This window comes from Notothenia rossii, assembly GCF_949606895.1.
Source record: "Notothenia rossii genome assembly, chromosome: 5".
Lineage (NCBI taxonomy): Eukaryota > Metazoa > Chordata > Actinopteri > Perciformes > Nototheniidae > Notothenia > Notothenia rossii.
The window spans coordinates 56297635-56312414 of NC_136903.1; the positions used below are offsets into that span (position 1 = coordinate 56297635).

At 36.3% G+C, this 14780-nt stretch overlaps 1 protein-coding gene across 1 annotated transcript in view; it reads left to right on the top strand.

The window, feature by feature from the left end:
• LOC307039863 (sodium- and chloride-dependent taurine transporter-like) overlaps positions 1-8606 on the top strand; it is a 44906-nt gene extending 36300 nt beyond the window's left edge. Inside the window, exons 13-15 of the mRNA XM_079682296.1 lie at positions 942-1042; positions 2693-2863; positions 3510-8606. Coding sequence (XP_079538422.1) covers positions 942-1042; positions 2693-2863; positions 3510-3668 — 431 coding nt within the window. The 3' untranslated portion in view covers positions 3669-8606. The remainder of the gene's footprint in view (positions 1-941; positions 1043-2692; positions 2864-3509) is intronic.
• Positions 8607-14780: the final 6174 nt, after the last annotated feature.

Genomic DNA, 14780 nt, shown 5'->3' on the forward strand with positions numbered 1-14780 from the left:
TTATCATCGGTGAAATCGGGCATTCGCCCTCACTCTGATCGGGGCGAATGCCCGATGGCACCGATGATAACAAGATGCTCTTACGATGGCCTTACGAAGGGCAACATTGACACACAAATTCAACACGAAAATGAACCTTCGCAAGTTCCTTCGGCAATTTTTTGGCATGCCAAAGATTTTGTCACCGCTCACTAAGTGTTCTGTGAAACTAAAAAGGATACAATATATTATTTTAAAGGCGAGTTGACAGGAAGTTGTTGTTGCTATGGAAACAACATTACGGAGAAAACTTAATATCTTCTACATATAAAGACGGATAAAGTAAAGAACAAAGTCTGAAAATATCACTACAGTATCATAGTACTTTAACATAATCGTTTTTGTTACTTACGTTGCAGTTGTATGTTTTACATGTAATGTAAATGTTGCCTTCATGTGTGGTTCGGGGCCATCTTCGTGCGAAATTCACAATTCCATATTCGTGTGTCCATCGGGTGTCAATTTCGGGACAGTGTGACAGGGGCTTTAGCGTGTTCACATCTTTTAGAGCGTTGCTTTTATTGCTTTTAAATTGTCTATTGTTTTTACTTGTATTTGTTTTATGGTGTGTGAGCTGTGCTGTGTTATTTTTTGTATGTTTTGTTTTACTGTGCAGCACTTTGGTCTGGGGGTTTAAAGTGCTCTATAAATAAAGCTGTATTGTACTGTGTGCCTACATAGGAGAAACTAACCTTTAGGTCAACATTTTTCTGACTGGTTGACATAAATAACAACCTCAACTTAAAGGGGCCCTACTATTCCCTCATGTTTTATGTTTTGTGTTAAGCATTTTGAAGTACCTCTGCGCCCGAACATAATCTTGTATTTTTGTGGTGCATTCTGTGACTCAGTAAGAATTGAATTGCAAAAACTAATAAGAAATTGTTTTACTGTTTTCATAGGCGCTGATAATTACTATGATGCACTTGAGGACATGCTGGGCTACAGACCAAATGCTTGGATGAAATATAGCTGGAGTTATATTACTCCTATACTGTGCATGGTAAGATAGTTGTTATTGTAAGTATCAGCTGTTTGGTCTGCCAAAGACCTTTTTTTGAAAGAGTTTGACTTCTTATTCCTCTTTTTTTAACCACCATTATTCTGCTTGCTCTATCTCGTGCTTGTGTCATCATGATGTTGGCATGTTTCTTAAACACACATTTCGCCATTTCAAATTGGCAAATTTTCTTGAAATACCATCTCCATCCGCTTCAAACTTCTGTATATGTTTCATCAAAATGTCTTGAAAGAAGGTGAAAAAATATATAATGAAATAATTGAGTAATTATATATACTCCATTGGCACCCTTTAGTATATATTACGAGTTAATATACACTCAACAAAGCTGTTGTTATGTCCCTTTGGTGTACAACACATTTAAGATAAGATAAGATCAGATGAACCTTTATTAATCCCGAGGGGAAATTCAGTTGTACAAAGCAGCAACAGGGTAAGCGTGAAAAAAACAGTACAGCAAAGATTCACACAGATCAATAAAATCTAAAATAAATAATAAATAAAATAGAATCAAGGAAAAAATAATAATGATATTAGTAATAAAAGACTATGAAAATAGGAGATGAATAAATATAAGAGTTACGTAGTTTAGGTTTCTGATCAATTGGAAAAATAAGAAACCAAAAAATAAATAAACTTTGAACTTTTGTAAAGCAGACATTGAACTGTTTTCAATGGTCATTTGACTAGTTAAAAAAGAAAGTGGCGGTTGTAAGTTTCTATGGTGAGAATACACGTACGTTGAAAAAACATCTGAGTTTGTTCGCAGTTCCCAGCAGACCAACAGTTACACTGATCGCAGCCTCTGGCAACAAGCCTGCTGTTCTTCTAATTTTACTGTAACCAGCGTGGCATAACTAGCTAGCTAGCAAGCAAGCAAGCAAACTAGCGGCTAACTTCCTACTGAATAGTTTGCTTTAATACTCCACTGGTTTCAGAACATGAACTGGACTGAGTTGTCACTCATCTCACAATATTAATGTGTTACAGACTGTCTTGATTTGTCAAAAATAATTTGTCCCAAGTTCAGTTAGAATATTGAAAAACCTAAGTACAGAACAGAAATGAGGATCAGAAATCCTTAGCTTAGCAGCGGGGAAAATGACAGCGTTACGGCCATCCACACGGCGACGTGCGTTGAAGCTTTAACGCTTCTTCCCATTCACTTTGAATGGGGTGACGTCACGCTTGCCAAACTGCATTGTGGTTGCGTTGCTTCGCTTTTCTCGCTTCAAAAGTTGAGCAATGTTCAACTTTTGAAGCTTCGACAGAAGCGTCAGCCAATCAAATCATATGCATCAAACTGCGTGCTTGTGTGTCCGGGGCGGGAGATGCATGTGATTGGTTGTTGGTCGAGCTTCAGCGCACGCCGCCGTGTGGACGCTGCGTTACAGCAGAAGTGACAGAGGCAAAAATGTAAAGAGCAATCTCACATGAAAATTATAGAGACAAGCAAACGTTAATAAAACAACAAAAATAAGGATAAAGAAAGAAGCAGTAACATAATTTTTTAAGTTAAATTCCTGTATAAAGGGGTTGTTAAATACATAGTCATTTGTGAATTTTGTCTGTTCTGTTCCTCTCCTATGTGAAACTATTTGTATTTGAGCATTTGTTCCTCTTCCTCTCCAGGGCTGCTTGATCTTCTCCTTGGTCAAATACAAGCCACTGACGTACAACAAGGTCTACGAGTATCCTGATTGGGCCATTGGAATTGGTTGGGGTCTGGCCTTGACCTCCATGATCTGCATCCCCATGGTGGTTGTGATCAAGATCCTCCGTTCTGACGGGCCGCTCATCGAGGTGGGTGGAGTAACCTTATGGTTCAGTTTTGTTTTGTAGGTTATTTTAGATCATAGATGCTCATTCCTGTTGTGGAGGAAATTCAAATTCCCTTGAGAGAAACTGATAAATGATTCTTTGACAAAGTCTTTTTGTTATATTTAATAAAGTAATAAAGAAAGTCAAAACACAAGAGAAATCGATCTCAAATGCAGGGACAGAACAACTTAATCTTCAGAGGATAAAGAGGTTCTGTACGCAGAATACAGTAACATTCACACTCTAAATTCATGAAAGGAAGCAGCCAACTGGTCCCACCCATAAACTACCTTAGGCTTTTCTAAACACCCCCACCATTAAACAATAAAACCCCCAGTCCTTTAACCATTTGCAAATCTCTTTTGCCCCCGGTGGAATGTCAGTCCTTGACATATGTCTGTTACGCACATACAAAACATAAGATACAACTTAACAGAGTAAAAAATAATCAGACTAAAATACATAATATATGCTTATCTGTGATAATATGATAATAAATGATGATATGATAATTTGACACAACACCTGTGAATTCTTTATTGTAGGTACAAACCGTAAAAAAGAAAGCCCTTCCTTCACATATCTGTACTTCATCCCTCCTTCCTTTCTTCTCCCTTCTTCTCTGCAGAGGATCAAAGCGGTGGCAGCCCCGATTCGCGGGGGGGCCAGCTCCCGCCCCGCAGACCACCGTGGCCTCAAGGAGCTCTCCTACCCTCTGGACCCTAACGGGAACAAGGGCCTGTTGATGAAGGCTCCCACCCACACCATCGTAGAGACGATGATGTAAAGGAATGAGGCGGAGGCTCTCTATGAGAACGCTCTCCTCTCCTCTCCTGTCCTCTGAAATGCTTCTAAAGCTAGCTAGTTTTCTGTCTATCTGTCTGTCTGGTGGACTGATAAGGGTTTTAAGGAGGGAAAAAAAATCCCCCAGTTTCAAATCTTCTAGGAATACTTTGCAAGTAGTTTTCTCTTGGTGGGTTTTCTTAAGAGGGTAGCAATCACATTTCAAATCTATTTCTGAAACAATTAATGGTGCTGGTCTTTTTTCCCCTCTTTATAATATCCATGTGACTAAATGTCCCACTCTTAAATTGTTCAAAGGCAGAGTGGCAAATTACCACCAGCCTCTGGTCATACGCCGGTACATTTGTTTACGCTAATTTTTCCAGAAAATCGGATCTAAAAATTTACAAAAGTGGTCATTGAGTATTTGAATCAAACAGCTTTTTGTAACCACCGAATGAAAAATGATTAACCAAGAGATCACAGATAACCAACCAACGGTTTTTTTTTCATGTTCTTTGAAAATATAACAACTGATACAATGAACTGGGTGCACATATCTGAGGGCAAGTGCCATTGGGTAATTTTGATTTATTCTGGTTTATTTATCCAGTTGAGATGAAGTAGAACATGGAGTGGGTACAGCATCATTAATAAAAAAAAAATGTTTAACCCAATGCAGAATTAAATATAGACATCTATGAAGTCACATGTTTCCCTTTTGAAATCATCAGTTCTTGAAACAACATTTTGGCAAGACTTTCGTGAGATCTATGACCTACCTAAATTTCAAAATCTGGCTTTGAAGTGTCTCAATCTCATACATCCTCTAGATTTGTTTCTGTGCTACAATAGATTATACCACTACACAGAATTCCCTGTTAAAAATCCAATGTAGAATTGTCACAGCCATGATTGCCAACAACCCCAAACAAACCAGCATTCTGTTTTTTGCACCTTAGAACACTTATCCCCATCTTCCATAGCAATGAACTATGGGTCAAAGAGAAACTAGCACTGAACGCATCAGGAAACCCGCTCCTGCTCAAAGACAGAAGTATCTGAAAGGATTTGAAGTGTGGAGGTTGAACCCTTGAGTGTGTTGTCTGTGGCGTACTGTACAGTAGTAGCTAATCAGTCTATCTATATCTATCTCTCTATCTATCTTTCTCTGTCCTAGACCAGTTTACAGTACATTAGTGACTGCACTAGGCGCTCTTGGCTTACAATTTTTGGATTGGATTATTTTTTATTTTACAGGGGAAGTTACATTGTTATTAGTTGTTCCTCTGTCATTGTTTAGATTTTTTTTATTATGACTATAATGTTATTGGTATTCACTATTGATGATAATCGCTGTAGTTATACATAGAGAAAGGAAAACGTCTTTTATCGGGCGAAACATTTCAAGCTAAAAATCGTACATATACAGTGGCAGCCATTGTAGTAATAATCCTCTTTGTTGATTTCCTGCCAAATATTCCGTCTTTTTATTATCAAAAAAAACCAAACAATGCAACTGATTTATCCCAAATATTTTCTCCTGTGGTAGTGTGGGTCAAACATTCAGTGAGCAGTTCAATGTACTGTGAAACAAGGGAATTCTACAATGGCTCCATCTGTGAGTTCCTGGTGTCGGGGGTTTATAGCTTTTACTGTAAATATCAGGGGCCAGTATTCCATTTAGATACATTCGGCTAAACAACACGTTAATATAACATGTCACCCCAGCGTCAGACTGTCCGATCGTCTGAGGGTCAATATACTTTCCAGACACTGAAATGTGGCAGCTGGCTGCAGACAAATCAGAGCCAGTGAATGAAAATGAATGAGATTAGTCATGTTGTTGCTCATCTTATTTAAAACGAGTTAAAAGTAATGATTTCAAACCCCAAATGTTCTAAAGAGCAAATGAAAAGCTAGCTAACCATGCACTCATTGAAACCTCCATACAGGGAATTGGGTGTCAAGTCAGAATAAATGTACTGATTTAGTTAATAAAAGCTGTGAACTTAGACACTGTACAAGATAATGATACCGGGAAGTTGTATCTGACACCGGTAAAACCTTTACTTTAAATAGAATAATGCATTTAAAGCCTAAGCTCATTCAAACCGTCTTTAGACATCCACAATACTGTTGTTGTGAGCCATCATCAACTGCAGACTATTTGAGAAGTATGACATTTACATTCCCTTGTAAAGTCCAACATTTGTGCATTCTAGGTAAGGAATACTCAATTAAAATCAATCAAAATTGATGTTTCTGTCTTAAAAGCCACACAGATTAGAAAATCATGCATTTACCATACTTTCTTTATCAACAAACTTGGGCAAAAATAATTAAAGAATCAGTCAATGCAACTTTTTATTGCACCTTATTTGTAAAAACTGGCTTTCATATCAAATTATGAGGTCAACAAACTAAACACTGCCATCATTTTAAAATGGATACAAATGTTAAACTATTCATTCACATGCATTATACAGTTACACAGTACATGTGCATTGCAGGAATTTGACCTACAACATCACATCAGAAGTGATCCTTGAGACCATGGCCTCATTATTGTGCGTCATAAGCTTTGATTATTTTTTTTGTCACTTTATTTAATTTCTTTCGACTAGATAAAGTAGCTCATATCGTTAAAAGGGATTTGTGAAACCAAATCCGCAGCAGACATCTATTTTCATACAGTAAAAAAATGTTTCCTATATAAGTCGTCTTTGTACAGCTAAGCTCCCACTGCAGACGGATACAAAGCTTCATTGTATTCTTAAACTTTTGTACAGATCTGGCTCTTGATTCCCCTGAAGGATCTTTGCACTGAGGTTAAAAAAATAAGAAAATTGGACATAATGAAATTAAACCATTTTTAGAATATATAAAAAATGAGTTTGAAAACAAAAATGGACTGTTAAATATGCTGTCTTTTCTTTAATTTTGTCTAGGTTAAGCCAAGAAATTACTACTTTTCTGGATTCAGCATTTCTAAGATGCACAAAATGGAAAGAAAGACATTTTTTATTTAGGGAACTTTAAGAACCTGCAACGTTTTGACAAATAATTTAAAACACAGGCAAAAAACCTGGATGAAAAGTTCCCTAGTGCTAAGATCCTTCTTTTGGTTGGGAAACACGGGCCAGAGATAATACTTTTAATGCAGTCATTTATCCGTTGCCTCTGTGTGTATTTACGGTATGTACCAGTCCCTCTGCCTTCTTACACTCCCCTTCAGTTAGCCTGTGTAAACCTTATGTTAAGCTAAGCTAACCGTTTTTTTTTTTATCAGAGTTGATGAATTTGCAAGAGAATCGAAGCATTAGCAATGCACAAGTTTTTACCGCCGAATCTGGAAATGTGAAAGTCACCTGCGGGTGAATGTAAAAGTTTCTGAAGATTTATTTTTTAGGGTAAAAAAAAAAAGAAAAGAGATCCTTTTTTTATTTTTGTTGATCTTGTTTTATTGAATTCAGCAGTTTTATTTTTGATTGTGTTTCTGTCACATTTGCCTTTTGTATTCCAAATAGTGTATTTGAACCTCTGTCATTGGAGTAACATGTACAACTATCAATCAACCAAAAAAAAAAGCAAAAAGAAAGCTACGATTTGTCGCGTGCAATACTTTGTAGAATACTTTTATTTTTCCTGCTGTTTTCCTCAAAGGTAGGTGACGCTAGCCTGTGAATTCTTGATGAAGAACATTTTAATCTTCAGGGTCCAGTAAAATAAAATCCTACCACAAAATGTGTGGAAACCAAACAAATCCACTATTCCATCAAGGGTCTTGTGGTTTGAAATGCACTGAGACTAAAACTTTGTCACATCAAAACTGAATTTCCGATTGAAATGCTTTTTTTTAATTTTTGTGACAGACCGCTAAGTGAGTTTGTAAGAGGTATAAAACACAGTAACACTGCCACTAAGCCCACCATATTTGTACCTTTTTTATTTCAGTACTGCTTTTTTGCTAAAATCTGACAATTCCTAAAGCTTGCATAATTTTGAAAATGAGCAAAAAGCATGCAACAAGATTAACGATATCTGAAAAAAGTGAACCAGTTCCCTCTATAAGAGTTGTTGGTGTCTTGCTTGTGATAGAACAAATACCTTGGAATAGTTTTGGCTGCTTTGGAAAGGCCTGCCTCTTAGTAACAATAGCAGTATATATAATGAAAAAAACCACCATATCAAGTGTGGGCTTTTCTTTTAGAACTTTGTATTCAATTTTTACATTCTGCTTATTCCAACATTTCTATTTTAATCCAACCCCACTTCGTCAAACCCTGCAACCTCAGTGCTTTAGAACCAAACTACATCTACGGGAGCAGAATTGAAACCCCATGTGGCCTACATCATGTTCATCTCTGTTATGAATACGCTAACATATCTGCAGGATTCATAATCTCATTGGCTGTTTCAGTGATGAATATTCGGGCTCTGTAGAGGTTAGAAGATAAACAGGACTTAATTTCCTTAAAACAAATATCATGTTTAGTTTGAAGTCTGATACATATTTGACCTAAATACCTATTTGGCATTTTAACTTTGATCATGTTCTGACTCAAGAGGTTAACAATGACACAAAAGGCTGTAAAATGATCTTTCCTCCTTCTTACTTAAATGCTGGTAATCTCAGTGCTAAGCCCTCTGGGAAATGGAGTCCCAATCATCCTCCATTTTGATCATGGTCTCCAATGACAATGCCTCAGTCTTTCCTGCATTTGACTTGCCAGCCCTCCTTTTTGAGAATGTAAATGAGAAAATGTTTTTTAATTCTTAGTGAAGAAAAAAACATTTTTTTAAAGAATTTGAAAGTTTTTATTTTTTATTTCTATGGCCAACCTGTAAGCTAGGTTAAAAAAAAAAAAGTGTTTGAACAGGTTTTACAAAAGGTGTAAAACTTTTTTTATTTCTTAATAAAAAATGTGTCTTCAGAAAATGAACTCATGAGTTTTATGTCCCTGGATGATTGCTCATAATATTTGTATGTGTATGTTCAGATTGTATATCGTTACAACGCGTACACAACAAAAGAAACAGTTAAATAATGGCACATAGACACCCACAGTTGAGACATTTTTACACACAAACATCATTCCATTCAAGTTCAATTTCCCAACTTGTGGGAGTTATGTACCCAAATCCCCTCGACAGCATAATAAACGGTAATCCTACAAATCCTGTAATAAAAGATTTAAGGTTTTCAAACCAATGCAGGAGGCTCCATTCCACCACAGTCATTGCTGCCAGCTTTCCTTTAATGTGAAAGTATAGTACAATGGGCTGGAAACTGATTTGTGGCAAATGCAGGTACTGTAACCTGTATGTCATTAAGATGTATTATATCTGGCACCTGATAATTGTTTATGTTTATTTTTATAATGCCAAGATCTTCAAAGACTTTGTAGTCAATGTAGTGGGAAAAGTACTTCATTGGACTCCAGTCGGCACGGGCAGTAGGGTCATCTTGACTAGTTTGATGGATGTGGTCTCCGTTTGACCATGCTCACAGAAACAAACTTGGCATTCCTGAGGCAATTCTCATTTTTCATGGCTCCACTTAAAATAAAAACAACAATAAGACATGCGTGCTACTCTTGGCCCACAGAGGGCCATGCCTTTCCCGCTCGTCCCTATCTGTCTCTATGTCTGTATCTGTGCACTCATGGAGCCTCCTGCATCTTTCCTCCCCTTCTTCTTGACCCTCTTCTATCCCAGGTGTGAAATCCTCATCTCTCTCGTCATCTGAGAGCTCCAAATTGTAATCTCCCTGAACTATCTGGTACAGAAAATGTCTGCTTCAGTTCCGTCTCCTGCAACAATATTGAGTCATTAAGTCCATGAAGATGGTCCTGAATAAAAGGGCTGTTATTTCAAAAACTTAAATTGCTTTCAGAACTAATTATATAGTTCCTCACATGTTAATAAACAAGAATATATATGATTTTCATGGTAAAGATTACAATTATTCAACAATATTTGACTTCTCCTCCTGCTTCTATAACATTTTGTTGTTGGTATGCCAGCCATTTTGGATGAAAAGAAAGAGGAACTTCCCAGCATGCAATTTTAATCAATGACATAACACTGGAAAGACCAGGATGTCCTCTGTACAGTACATCAGGGATTGATAGAGTAGCTCAAAAGAGTCAAATGAGATGCATGTTAACAAAATGTCCACTACAGTGGACATTTTGTATGGATGTAAGGCTTTCACTTGTCTTATGACTACAACAAGCCTTTCAAAATTCAACCAAAACAAAGAACTACAAATTCAACTTCAATTACATTTATACTTAACATTAAATGTCTCTTAGACTATCATCTTTTACATCCCTAACTTAACATGTATGAGTTTTGTATACTATGGCACGTGTCATTGGCTGGGTTAAATCAATGTGCTTTTGATTGTTGATTGTTTCTTTATAGGAACACTTTGGGGAAATAAGGCGGACAACATGACTTTAAAATCAACACTTCTTGTGTTTTGAAGTAAATTATCTGATGCAAAAACCTTTGCAGCCGTGGGAACTATAAGTGTGAGTTAATGTGTTCTGTATTTTTCCAAAGTAAGGGATTTGTCTTCATGGTGGCAAGTGAGCTTAACAACCCCACCTGTGCTCATAAGCTAAGCTAACTACTGAAAAACACAAACGGCCTCCCCCCTCATGAATGTGGCTGCATGTTCTGAAAGAACTGCAGTTAGTAGCTCTGTAAACAGCTTCGGATGATGGGATATTTTCACCCAAACATCCGTTTCACAACGGGGAAATAAAGGCTCAGACATAATGGAGATTAATGGAAAGCCGGCTACTGGAAACAGACCATTTTCCCAGACCGTAACTTTCCCTCGGTAGGGTCACATATTTGTATCTTCAAAACCAAACAACGGACTCCCAAGAGAGTGTTTACATGTTACATGAAATTCTAACATAAAATGGCCTGTTTATGCCTAACAGTAAGTAACCCCTAAAGACATAACACTCTTTTGGGCACAGTCACAAGGCTTTGTTCCTTTTATTGTCTTGATTATAATGTTGCCTGGAAACATGGTACACAAATAACACCGTGTTATTGATGTTCATTGCTCCCATGTGTGCTGAAAAAAGAGGATGTTGGTAGATTGAAACATCCTAATATAAATGTTGCAGTTGTTTTTCAGAAGCTTGAACTTTAAATAACCATCACTCCAAAGAAAGAAACACAAAGTTGACATTTCCATTCAGCGCCTGCCGGCTCCAGGAATAGACTTCACTGCTCAGAAACTCTTTTTCCATTTTCTCCTCATGACAGTTTTTTGGCCTTCACACAAAGCAGCAAGCAAAACAAATCTGTGTGTTTTTAAGATCAGTGTTTCATGGTGCTTTAATGGCTTTTTTTTTGTACTGTGAAAAATAGAACAGGAAGTGCAAGGGTAAAGTGAGTAAGGGATGATGTGAAGATCAAAGAAGGCCTTATCAAGTTTGATTTGGATCCCAGGATGTTATGGTTACTAGGCCACAGGGAAAATAATGCACGTTTTGCAGATATGAACCAGGTTTCCTCCCATTGGCAGGTCCATTCCCCCTCCACAGTGTATACCAGTTACTGCAAAAATAATTATCTAAATAAGATTTTGAGATTTTTTTTTTAATGTTATTATTTTCTATTTGTTTTGTTTTATGTGTTTAGATGCTTTGGTTTAATAAATTGTTTCTTTCTTTTTCGTATTTTTTACGGTGTTCTGCATTGTGAAAGCCCTTTGTTACACTGTTTTAAAAGGTGCTATATAAATAAAGCTGAATATGAATTATTATTATTATTATAGTTTGTGTAATTAAAAATCTGCAATATCATAAAAACGAACATCTTTTAGTAAGATTGAAAAAAGGCCAATGTATGTAATACATGATTGAAAAAGTTCATGATTTAGTATATTATGTCATATAAAAAAAAAAAAAAAAATCTTATATTATATTAAAAGTCAGAGAAGAAGTAGGAACATGGAAACAAGTTATTAGTCATGAAATAAAACATTTGAAAAAAATTACAAGATAGTTTGTTTTAAAACATTTCCAAAAGGATTTAGTTTTCTTTTCAGATGGTTTTCAGGTATTTTTTCAGCTGAGTTTTAGTTACTTAGTTACTTTAGGTTTAGTTACTTTCACCACTATAGAAACAGGGAAGCTCCTGGGTTTCCTTTAGGCACATTCACTCCAATCAAAGGATGTAGTTAAAATACAAGATGTACTAGAATAATTACTATACTATATATGATGAATCCATATGCCAGAGGAGGTGGAAGTATAAAACCTAATGAAGACGTGTGACACAGAGCAGAGACAGTTTATTATCATAAGGCTGCGTATATATCATTGGAATTGTGGGGTAGAAGTGTGAGTGTGTGTGTGGAACAGAGAAGTATACACACATACTGTAAAATAAACCATTTTATTCAGCAGACTAAAAAAAAAAGATCACGTGTCACACTTTACCCATGGACAGGAAAATAAATACTTAAAAAGAGGCTCAATTACTTACATGGGAATGCCCTCGTTTCAACATTAACAGCCACACACAGACAACACTTACACACAGTTCATTATACACATAGAAATGTGTATATGCTGGCCTCCTACCCGATATAACTCCTACTTCACACACACATGGCTAGTTCAGGAACTAAAACATTTTGCAAATGTTCCTTGTGCAAGTGAACAACCATTAGATGATACATGTATGCATGCAGCATGCAGCTTGTGATGTGATACTCTGATAGCCTTCACTCAGAAGTATTAACTCCACTTCAGTGAATTTAATTGGAAAAAACAAACATCAAACCCATGTTCATTTTTAGTTGCGATATTATTTCTGGACAAGTTCTCGAATTTCGGTTGAAAAGTTTGCATTTAAGAAAAGGAGCGATCCAAACAGACTGTCTTATTGTCACACAAGTATTCTGTTTACATTTCAAGAGGCTGACTATGCTAATTTTCAAGTTCTTCTTTGTATTTTGTGCCTCTTCTGTGACATGTTTCCATGCTTTAATGTTGAAAAAGCTGAGTGTGTGAGAGAGAGACTCCCTCTGGATTTAAGCCTTTGCAGACCATTCACATGCACACAAAACTATAACACACTACAGGAAAGGGAAAACCCCAAAATGCATAATATGGCCCTTTCAGACAAAACAGACCAAAATAATGCCAGACCAGTAACCCAACATAAAATTTGACTTTTTTTATTGTTTTCACTTGGGATCTCATCTCATGTCTTCTCGAAAAGAGAACTATAGCAATACACTTGTTTCATAGAAAAAAATAAAACAACAACAACAACAACAACAACAACAACGTTATACATTTTATTTTCTCCTTCATAATTCTTGTTTTGTATTTCCTCCCATATTTTGGAAGAGTAGTATTGTCATAGAAAAATACTATATTACATAGAATAGAATTTTACAGAATTTGAAAAAAATACACAATATCAACGCATACATTATTATTGGCCCAATCCGGAATCACATTAAACTTTGATGCGACTTGTCAACACATATTTAATTGAAAGGACCTTCAAAGTGTACAGCCACAGTGAGTACGTTGTTTGTGTTCATTTTTACAGTTATGGCAAGACTGGTCAGCTCATTATAGTTATTTACTTACCTGTAGTTCTCTGGGCAAAATGCTATTGGCTAGCTAACAGATACTAAAACTGCTAAGTTAACTAGATTTTTCTGTGCAGAAAGCTGATGGTTAAAGTTAGCTAAGTATGTTTTATAGTTATTACTGCCCTAACTGTAACTGAGTTGAACATTAAGTTAATGGCTTATAGTTCAGCTAGCAAGACATCAGCTATATTTAGCAAGATAGCTCTGTCTCGTAGCCAAAGGGGACTTCTTGGATAGCTATATGATTAGCAGCCCTTTTTAAAATAAAACTTAAAAGCCTTCATAAATCATTCAGAAGGATAATCGGAATTAATGTAAGGATCAAAAATGATTTTTAGCTAAGCATATTCAATAGTTATCTATTGTTGAACAGATCGAAGTATGCTAGGTGGTGTTCAGCCACGCTACACACTGTTAGCTAGCAGATAAGAACCTCCAATCCTCTCCACTGTAGGGTTGAAAACTTCACCTCTTTTCTCACGCAGTACAAACAGAAAGTTGTGACTTGACATAAACAGCAGTCTTTGTTCCACTTGTATCCACATTAAAACACTGAACACATGACTGTCTTACATTTCACAGTTACGAATCATGCAGTAGAAACCCCAACACGTGCTCCATCTCAAACAGGAAACAACAAGCAATGACTTGCTGTAAAAGCCGTCAATAAGAAAAAGAGGAAGGCAACTCACTTCACTTCCACAGCCTGGTTTCAGTACTGGTCTAATGGATTTGAGCTAGCATCCTCTTGGTAAGAAAATGGGTTAGCCCAGTTAGGTCAAAAATAAAACCAACATATTTTGTGCGAATGTGTGCTTAAGGAGTCGGTGTGTAATAGTAAGCATTTGAAATTCTGCAGGCAATGATGGGATACATGTTAGATTATATAACACCTTGTGACATTTAATGACATCTTTTCATGGTATCAGGGGTAATGTCAACAGGCTAGGATAGGTTACATGGTATACTGTCATAAATCTTCTGACATTCATTGCAACATATTCTCCACCCAAATTAAATACATTAGTAACTAAATCATTTGTAATTTTTTAAGTTTTGCAGTATCAGTCCTATATGTCCAAGCGTGTTTCGTTGTCATTTCAACCTCTTAACTATACATGTGATATTGAGTAATAATATAATAATAATAATAATAATAATAATAATAATAATATATTGAGTCATGTGACTCCCAGTATACATGTGTGATTTACATCATACAACATTGTGATGAGGTTGTATATTTCTTCTTAACTTCACTCATCACATTTATTACGATTCCGGATTGGGCTTAAACTGACCTTTGACCCAGAAATGCATAGGGAGTATGGATGACCACACATACGTACATACATACATTAAAACAAACAAAACAAACAAACAAAAAAGTTTGAAAGGCTTGTCTCACCACTTTTTTCATTTTTTTTGTTGCTTTACAAACCCTTATTTTTTTGGCCACTTGACATT